This window comes from Mandrillus leucophaeus, unplaced genomic scaffold (assembly GCF_000951045.1).
Source record: "Mandrillus leucophaeus isolate KB7577 unplaced genomic scaffold, Mleu.le_1.0 Scaffold11, whole genome shotgun sequence".
Taxonomy (NCBI): Eukaryota; Metazoa; Chordata; class Mammalia; order Primates; family Cercopithecidae; genus Mandrillus; species Mandrillus leucophaeus.
This window is the reverse complement of record NW_012099209.1, coordinates 3,853,538-3,862,044: the sequence shown is the minus strand read 5'-3', so window position 1 is coordinate 3,862,044 and position 8,507 is coordinate 3,853,538. Positions and strand designations below refer to the sequence as shown.

The following is an 8,507-nucleotide window of genomic DNA, read 5'->3' as shown; positions in this document are numbered from 1 at the left end:
GGATCACAAGGTCAGGAGTTTGAGACCAGCCTGGCCAATATGGTGAAACCTCGTCTCTACTAAAAATACAAAAATTGTCTGGGCATGGTGGCGTGCGCCTGTAGTCCCAGCGATTCAGGAGACTGAGGCAGGAGAATCGCTTGAACCCAGGAAGCGGAGGTTGCAGTGAGCCGAGATCAAGCCGCTGCACTCCAGCCTGGGTGACGGAGCAAGGCTCCGTCTCAAAAAAAAAAAAAAAAACAACCAGATTTAAAAAAAACAGAGTTTGGTCCATCCATATAATGGGATATTATTCAGTCATAAAAGGAATGAAGAAATGATCCATGCTACAGTGCAGAGGAACCTCAAAAACATAATGCTGAGTGAGAGACCCCAGACTACAAGAGGTCACAGGGTATATTTCATGGATATAAAATGTCCACAACAGGCAAATCCACAGACAGGAAGCAGATTAGTGGTTGCCAGGGGCTTGGGGAGGGAGGAGGAATGAGGAGAGACTGCTGATGGGGATGAATCTCCTTTTGGGAAAATGAAAATGTTCCGGAACCAGATAGAGATGATGATTGTGCAACACCGTGAATGTACTGAATACCACTGAGCAGTCCACTTTACATACAGTAATATTATATATATATATAAAATAGAGGAAGACTCTGTCTCTACTATATCCTCCTGGGTTCAAGCAATCCTCCCGTCTCAGCCTCCTGAATAGCTGGGACTACAGGAACACACTACCATGCCTGGCTAATTTTTTTTTTTTTTTTTTGGGGGGGGATAAAGTCTCACTCTGTCGCCCAGGCTGGAGTACAGTGGTGTGATCTTGGTTCATTGTTAACTTCTGCCTCCAGGTTTAAGCAATTCTCTTGCTTCAGCCTCCCGAGTAGCTGGAATTATAGATGTACACCACCACACTGGCTGATTTTTATCTTTTGTATTTTTATTTATTTATTGTTTGAGAGAGAGTCTCACTCTGTCACCCAGGCTGGAGCGCAATATTGGGATCTTGGGTCACTGAAACCTCCACCCCCTGGTGCAAGCGATTCTCCTGCCTCAGCCTCCCAAGTAGCCGGGACTACAAGTGCACACCACCATACCCAGCTAGCTTTTGTACTTTTTAGTAGACAGGGTTTCACTATGTTGGCCAGGCTGGTCTCAACTCTTGGCCTTAAGTGATCCGCCCACCTCGGCCTCCCAAAATGCTTGGATTACTGGCTTGAGCCACTGCACCTGGTTGCCTGGCTAATTTTAACATGTTTTTTTGTAGAGACTGGGTCTCTCTATATAGCCCAGGCTGTTCTTGAACTCCCGGGCTCAAGGCATTCTCCTGCCTTGTGCCGTAAGCCAGCACAACCTGCAAAAACAGTTAAATGTTAAGTTAATGTCACCTCAAAACAAAAAAAGCTGGGCAAATAACTCCCCTACTCCCAGGAGCATGGAGGCTGCTCCCCTCTAAGAACGCAGGGACCAGCCGGGCGCGGTGGCTCAGGCCTGGAATCCCGGCACTTTGGGAGGCCGAGGCGGGTGGATCACAAGGTCAAGAGTTCGAGACCAGCCTGGCTCACACAGTGAAACCCTGTCTCTACTAAAAATACAAAAAATTAGCAGGGCTTGGTGGCGGGCGCCTGTAGTCCCAGTTACTTGGGAGGCTGAGGCAGGAGAATCGCTTGAACCTGGGAGGTGGAGGTTGCAGTGAGCAGAGATTGTACCACTGCACTCCAGCCTGGGCGAAAGTGCAAGACTCCGTCTCAAAAATAAAATAAAATAAAATAAAAATAAAAATAAAAATAAAAATAAAAACACACAGGGACCAGGACACCTGGGTGCGTGGGGAAGTCTGCCCCTGGGAGGGCTGGGAGGATTCAAGGAGCAGGCTGCTGAAGGCCTCATATGCTGATGGAGCATGTGGTTCCTTCCTTTCTAGGAAAGGCCAGGCTGGAGGAAAATATCAGTGGAGGGGATGGTGACTCAGGCTTCCATCACGTCATCTGGCTCAGGATTTGGGAACTGCATCCTCATGCTGAAGACCCTGCCACAGAGGGGGCCCCTGTGGGCATGGCAGGGAGGGTGGCAGCCATCTTCGGGATGGCTCACAAAGGGGACAGAGGAAACAACAAAGACACAGCACATGGCTCCTGTAAGTCATTTTACTTTGAATATATAGGAAACGAAATCCACAAACAGGAAGCTATGTTCTATGGTTACGTCTTTTAAACAATGTTCTGTATTTACAAATTGTCTTTTTTTCCCTAAGTAAAAGCACCAGCTGAAAAGTTATAGGCTGCTAAAACCATTACGATATTACAAACCCATTAAAAGACATTATGCCAAACGTACTTATTAAAAACCTTAACAGAATAGACAACTGACAACGCAACCAACAAATTGAGCCACCATGCTGGTTGGGTGGCAGTTCCAATTTCCCTGCCTGCTTCTGATAAACGGGGCTGGGAGTGCTTCTCCCAGGGAGAGGACCCTCGCCCACCGGCAGGCAACTACAGGGACAGAGTTGGGGAAAGACAGCTGTCTGAAGGAAACACGGCAGCCTCGCTTCCTGCTGTAGGTGGCTTCCTCGTCAGACCTCACAACCCACAGGCCACAGGACAAGGGCAGAGGCATACAGGAGGGTCTGGCCAGCTTTCAGCTGTTCATCTGTCAACAGAATGCCTTTCGGCGACTTCCTTGTCCTCATCCACTGAAGGGTCTGGAGTTTTTATTTCTTCTTAGACACTTAGCTATAGGAGACTGTGTGATGTGTCCTCAGGGACTCGTTTTATTTATTTATTTATTTTGACACAAAGTCTCACCATCACCCAGGCGGGAGTGCAGTGGCGTGAACATGCTCACTGCAGCCTCAATCTCCTGGGCTCAAGTGATCCTCCTGCCTCAGCCTCCCAGTTAGCTGGGACTGCAGGCATGCGCCCCCGTGTCTGGCCTCTATTCTTGCAACTGAATGAGACACTATGAGGCACTGAGTGACTCACAAGAAGGTACTTGTCAAAAGCTTTGTGTCATCAGAAGATGCGGCCGTGGAAGGAGGTTCAAAGCTTGCACACACGCACACACACACACACGCACATGATTTGGCTTCCATAAAGCTCGAGTAGAATATTAAATATCGAGTACTGAGTTTTTAATTGTAAACTTAAGATTTCATCCTTAACTTTACATATACATAGATAACGGGGTGGTCATGAAAAGCACTTTAACATCAGGACAGATGTTAAGTTCTGAGGTTCTGTTTTCAACTGCTCTACATACAAAATGCCCTACAAGCAAAGAAAGGCTTAAATAAATAGATGGGGATGAACATGATGCACGCCGTGGTGACATGAGTGTGGTGTGCAGGGGTCAGACAGTGCGGGACCCAGGTGGGCAGGAGCACATTGCGGAGACACAAGTGGTGGCATCTCAGTGATGTAGGGGAGGATCTGAGGGGCTCCTTCAAGGTGGAGCTAGCAGAGGCCATGGCTCAGGAGGAAGACGGGACAGGGACAGCTTGTGGGTCAGTGCCACACGCTCTCCTATTAGCCTCACGGGTCTGGGGGCAGCCCCGGGTAGCACAGGACAGGGCCAGGCTCTCCCCCTGGAGACCCAGAGATGGTGGTGGTCCTCTTAGGACAAACCCTCACCAGCCCTGCCCTCTGACCAGCCTGTCACTGGTGCTGATGTCGGGTAGTGGCCAGTGAGGAAGGGGGTTATTGACAGCCCTGCCTGTGGCTAAGGCACACCTAGCCTGGGAGCCCTGAGCAGCTGACCTGAGCAATCCAGCATCCCTTCAGTCACAGACGCCGAAGCTCCCAGAGGCAGCTCCACCAAGCAAGGGTGACAAGACCTGAAACCACCACCTACCCTGCCGAGCAGAACCCCCACCCCCTGCAGCAGGGAGAGGCTCCTGGGCCCCAGAAGCTGGAGGGGATGGTGTCCTGAGTCCTGACACCTGCTGCTGATATCTTGACCCCTGACCCCCCAACTCACAATGCCACACTGTGACCACTGGGGCACCTCCTGATTATCAAGAAAAGTGGATACAACCAAATGCTGCTGTCTGGGCCCAGCGGAGACTCCCTGGGGCCTCGCTAGGGTGGGGGTTTCACACTATGCCCCAGAGACCCAGCAGGGAAAGCAAGGCGGCAGGGTGGGGGACCAAGAGGCTGAACCTACAGACGTCCTTTGCAGGGAAGGCCACAGATCTGCCAGGAAGAAAGTCCCTGGGCTCCAGATCTGGGGTGCGGGGGGCCCGTGCCATGCACTCTAAGCTAGCTGAGGAGGTGATCTTAAATTTGGGAGAGAAGCCCACTCCCCCACTTCCTGCCCCTCAGTAGCCACAAGATGGGGGAAGGTGGCTGGTGCAACAGGAGCCTCAGCTCCCAGCTCCAGCTCCACAGATCTTCACCGCACACCCGTGTGCATGCACATGCACACCCGTGTTTACAATCACCTGCACCCCTACAGCGGGATGGCGAGTCCGGTCAAGGTGCAGATGTTTGGAAGCTGAGTTCCTGGGTCCCTGAGGGTTCCTGACCAGAGGCCCCGGCTGCTGCAGGGACCGACGCTGGAGAGAAAGCTGGGAAAAGTGCTGGGATCTGTGCTTCGTCCCACACGTGGGCCATTACTTCTTTCCTCCAAATTCAGGCCAGAAACGGGTGTCTGGGCTCTGGAAATTGCCTTGAGCAGAGGAAACACTCTACTCCTGCTCGGCATCAAGGCCTGGGCGATGGAGAGTCAGGCATGGTGCCCCTGCGGCACCGCCTGCCCTGGCACACAGGATTAGGACCTGCTGGAGGCCTGTACCCTACTCTGGGCCGACGTGACCCAGTTGCAGAGGCACGACTGGCACTGAGGTCCACTCTGAAGGATGGCTCTGGAGAGACAGCGCCTGTGTGCCACCTGTGAGCCTCTGCAGTGGGGGTCCTGGTGCGAGATGGGAACGGCTGCCACCCCTCCTGGGAGGGCTGGGACTGGCCCCGCACATTCCCAGAACTTGGAAGCTCTAGAGACAGTCAGGAAGGAAGCACGCCTCAGGGGCAGGCTTGAGTGCCGTCTGGGTGGAAGCCGGAGACGCGCAGGCCCTGTGGAGCTGGATGGCCCCATCAAGGCCTCACAGGAGGCTGGCCAGGCTGGTGTTGGGTCCATTCTGAGCTTGGAACTGCACAGGGGGTGGACCGTCTGTCCACTGTGGGAAAGAGAGGACATGAGAGTCAGGCACCGTGGGCTGTTCCCAGGGAAGAGGAGGTGGGAATGTTGCCCTCCTTGGGCTGCTCACCCAACCAGGACTCTGTTCTCCACACCCCAGTCCAATGGGCCCCGAGGAGGCACCTGTGTCCCTTGCTAGGGTGGGGGTGCCCGTGGCCATCTCCCCCATCAGAGGGCACTTCCGAGGCTGAGTTAGGGTTTGTTGGACAAAGAGAAATACAGCCAAGGTGCCCCCTTCCTCTTGCAGGTGGGGAGCCCGCTGGTCCCTGATCCCATCCTCTCACACCCACACCCGTACCGTGATGAGGTTGTGTTCGGGGAGGCTGCAGGCCTCAATGTGGTCCTGGAGCAGCTGCTGCGAGAAGTTCTGGTGCATCTGGGCGGCTTCATGGGCGTCCATGGCGTTCCCACAGGCTTTATTCAGGTCTGAGAGTGGGACATGAACATGGGGACCCACCTTGCCCTGTCGCTGCCCAGGCCCTCCCACTTGGTGCAGATGGAGCCCCAAGGTCAAGTCCCAGCTGAACCGGTGGATCTCTGGGAGCCTGGCACGTCACTGGCCCTGAGCCCTGTCTTGGGATCACAAAGCCCATGCGCCAGCTGCTCTCACAGGGCAGAACAGGGCTGGTTGGGCAGTGAAAGCCCAATGCCAGGCTTCTCGCCAGCACTCCAGGGAGCCTATGGCTAGCCCTCAGGCAAACAGACGTCTGACGCCCATCCTGAGGCAGCAGCCCCAGGCAGCCCACTGCACATGGAGCACCCCGTCTCCTGTCACCTCCCCAGGGCCCTGGGGGAGTCTCTGGACCTCAGTTTCGTAATCTGGAAATGGGGGAGCTGCAGTAACAGCACTGATACTCGCTGAGTGCCCGCACTGCTCCCAGAGCAAGCTGGCCAGCCCTGCCCAATAGGCATGGCTGCTGTCTGCCTTTCTGGGAAGAAGCAAGGCTCACAGCCCAAGTCTACCAGATACCAAGTCTCACCCTCTGGGTCCTGTAGAGACTGAACCAGACCCCGAGTCAAGTGGATGCCACAAATGCACCCACTGCCCTCAACCAGGGTCTCCTGAGGAGCACCTCCTACCCATGCTAGAACTGGGGCTGTGGCCCACGGAGGCCTAGTCCGAGCTAAGGCTGAGCAGGACGTGCCCAGCAGCCTTAGATCTCTCGGGAGAGCCAGGCTGGGGCTGGGGAAGAGGGGTGGCCATTGCACTCACCTCGCAGCAGTGCTGACGACCACAGCTGTACCGACATGTCCGGGATCTTGCTGGCGAGCTGCATGGCAGGTACCACCATGTTGTTACTCTCCTGTCAACCAAGAGCAGCAAGAGGGAGTGAGGAGCCTGGACCCCACTTGCCAAACCCAGCCCAGGATGGGGTGGGGATAACCTACTGAACCCAGCCCAGGCTGTGACCTCCTTCTGCATCTGGTGAACTCCTATGCTTACCTCAGAGCCCATCTCAAATGGCCCTCTCTGAAGTATCACTGAAAAACAAACTGCCCTCACTTCTGGCTCTGCAGGAACCTACTCACAGGGGCATGGCCAATGGACAACTCTGGGGGCTTCTACCTTTTCAAGCGGAGAAAAAGCACTGATGGCAGTTAGCCCTGGACCCACAATGGGGGCTGATCAGAAATGAAGATTCGTTTAGGATTCCGGGTTCCAGGTTCTGAGAGGGGCAGCAGCCCCTCCGGTTTGTCTTCCACAACTGAGTTGCCTCTCGTGGGAGGCCCCGGCAGACACGTAGGGGCTTTGGGGGCACCAGCATGCAGGAATCCTCCAATCCTGAATCCCCGCTTGGTTGACTGCACAGGGCCACCCCAGTTGCAGCCGTAGCATCCTCAGGATGTGGCAGGAAGAGCTCAGTAAGAGCCATCAGGGCCCATAAATGCCCATCCCTGTCACTATGGCAAGGGCCTGGAGCCACTGGACAGGAGCCTGTGCTACACAGGCTACATGGCGACCAGTAGTGCTGGGCTGACCCTGTCTGGGCCGAGGACTCAAAGCCCTGTCAGCCAGGATGTGGGGTTCAGGTAAGGCCTGGAGAATTCCCTAGATGATAGCTCCTGGCAGCCCAGGGAGCCCTTGGGAAGTCAAGATGGACACGTCCCCAAAACCGACTCCTGAGAACTGGCTTTGATGCCACCAAATACTTCTCCAGAGTGCAAGGATGCTCCTCCTGAGACACAAAGCCCAACAACTCTATGCTGCCCAGTAGCCGCACCTTGAAAGTGGGCTCCACGTGGGTCTTGGAGCTTTTTAAAATTCACCAAGCCCTTCTGACACCTCACAGCAAGAAAAACTGCTCTCTTCCGCTAGGCCTGGCTTATTGTGAGCCGGGCTGGCCTCTGTGCAGAAAGCCAAGGGCCTCTGTCTGAAAGCAGCCTGGGGAAGGAGACTCCTTCAGCGCTCCTGGGTAGGTTCTCCCAATGCCAGCTTAGGGTACCCCACAGAATCTGGTTTTGAAGACTTGAGTCATCCTGGGGGGTGTCCCACTCGTGTGGACACTCTAGCCTCATCCTAAGCTCTTCTGGGCCCCTGGGCCCTCACCTGAGCCCATCTGACATACCCCAAGGCCACCTGCACTGTCCAATGGGGACATACAGCCCTCACTGTGCTCAGAGGCTGAGGGCAGGGTGGCAGCACATTCTAGAAGGAGCCAGCTACAGGTTTTGACGGGGTGGTGGCATCCCCAGTACTGAGGCCAAGGCCCACCAGGGCCTGAGCTGCAGGGCCCATTTGTTGGCCTCTGCAAAGGCTTACCACACAGTTGTGTGTGTGTGTTGCGGTGGGCAGGGGCAGGCACCAGGTTTGTTAACAGCATCCACGCTGAGGGAGCCCTCAGACCCCGTGAAACGTTACAAGCCAAGACACATATCCTGCATTATCTATCCTGTGGAAATGGCTACAGTGAGAATGGTTAAATTACAGAGTAGATGGTGCTTCAAAACACTCACTGCCATTAAGGGGCAAAAAAAAAAAAAGCTTCCAATACAGTGGTGTGGAGAAAGACAAATATAAAATTACCTAGTGGCTCACGTCTATAATCCCAGCACTTTGGAAGGCCGAGGTGGGCAGATCACCTGAGGTCAGGAGTTTGAGACAAGCCTGGCCAACGTGGTGAAACCCCATCTCTACTAAAAATACAAAAATTAGCCAGGTGTGGTGGCGTGTGACTATAATCCCAGCTACTTGGGAGGCTGAGGCAGGAGAATCCATGGAACTTGGGAGGTAGAGGTTGCAGTGAGCCAAGATGATACCACTACACTCTAGCCTGGGCAACACAGCAAGACTCCATCTCAAAAAAAAAAAAAAA

The 8,507-nt window shown here is 54.2% G+C and overlaps 1 protein-coding gene across 1 annotated transcript in view; it reads right to left on the bottom strand.

The window, feature by feature from the left end:
* Positions 1 to 2,126: 2,126 nt before the first annotated feature.
* MAU2 (MAU2 sister chromatid cohesion factor) overlaps positions 2,127 to 8,507 on the bottom strand; it is a 24,038-nt gene continuing 17,657 nt past the window's right edge. The window contains exons 17-19 of the mRNA XM_011991299.1: positions 6,407 to 6,497; positions 5,492 to 5,619; positions 2,127 to 5,173 (exon numbers count right to left, since the gene is read on the bottom strand). Coding sequence (XP_011846689.1) covers positions 5,099 to 5,173; positions 5,492 to 5,619; positions 6,407 to 6,497 — 294 coding nt within the window. The 3' untranslated portion in view covers positions 2,127 to 5,098. The remainder of the gene's footprint in view (positions 5,174 to 5,491; positions 5,620 to 6,406; positions 6,498 to 8,507) is intronic.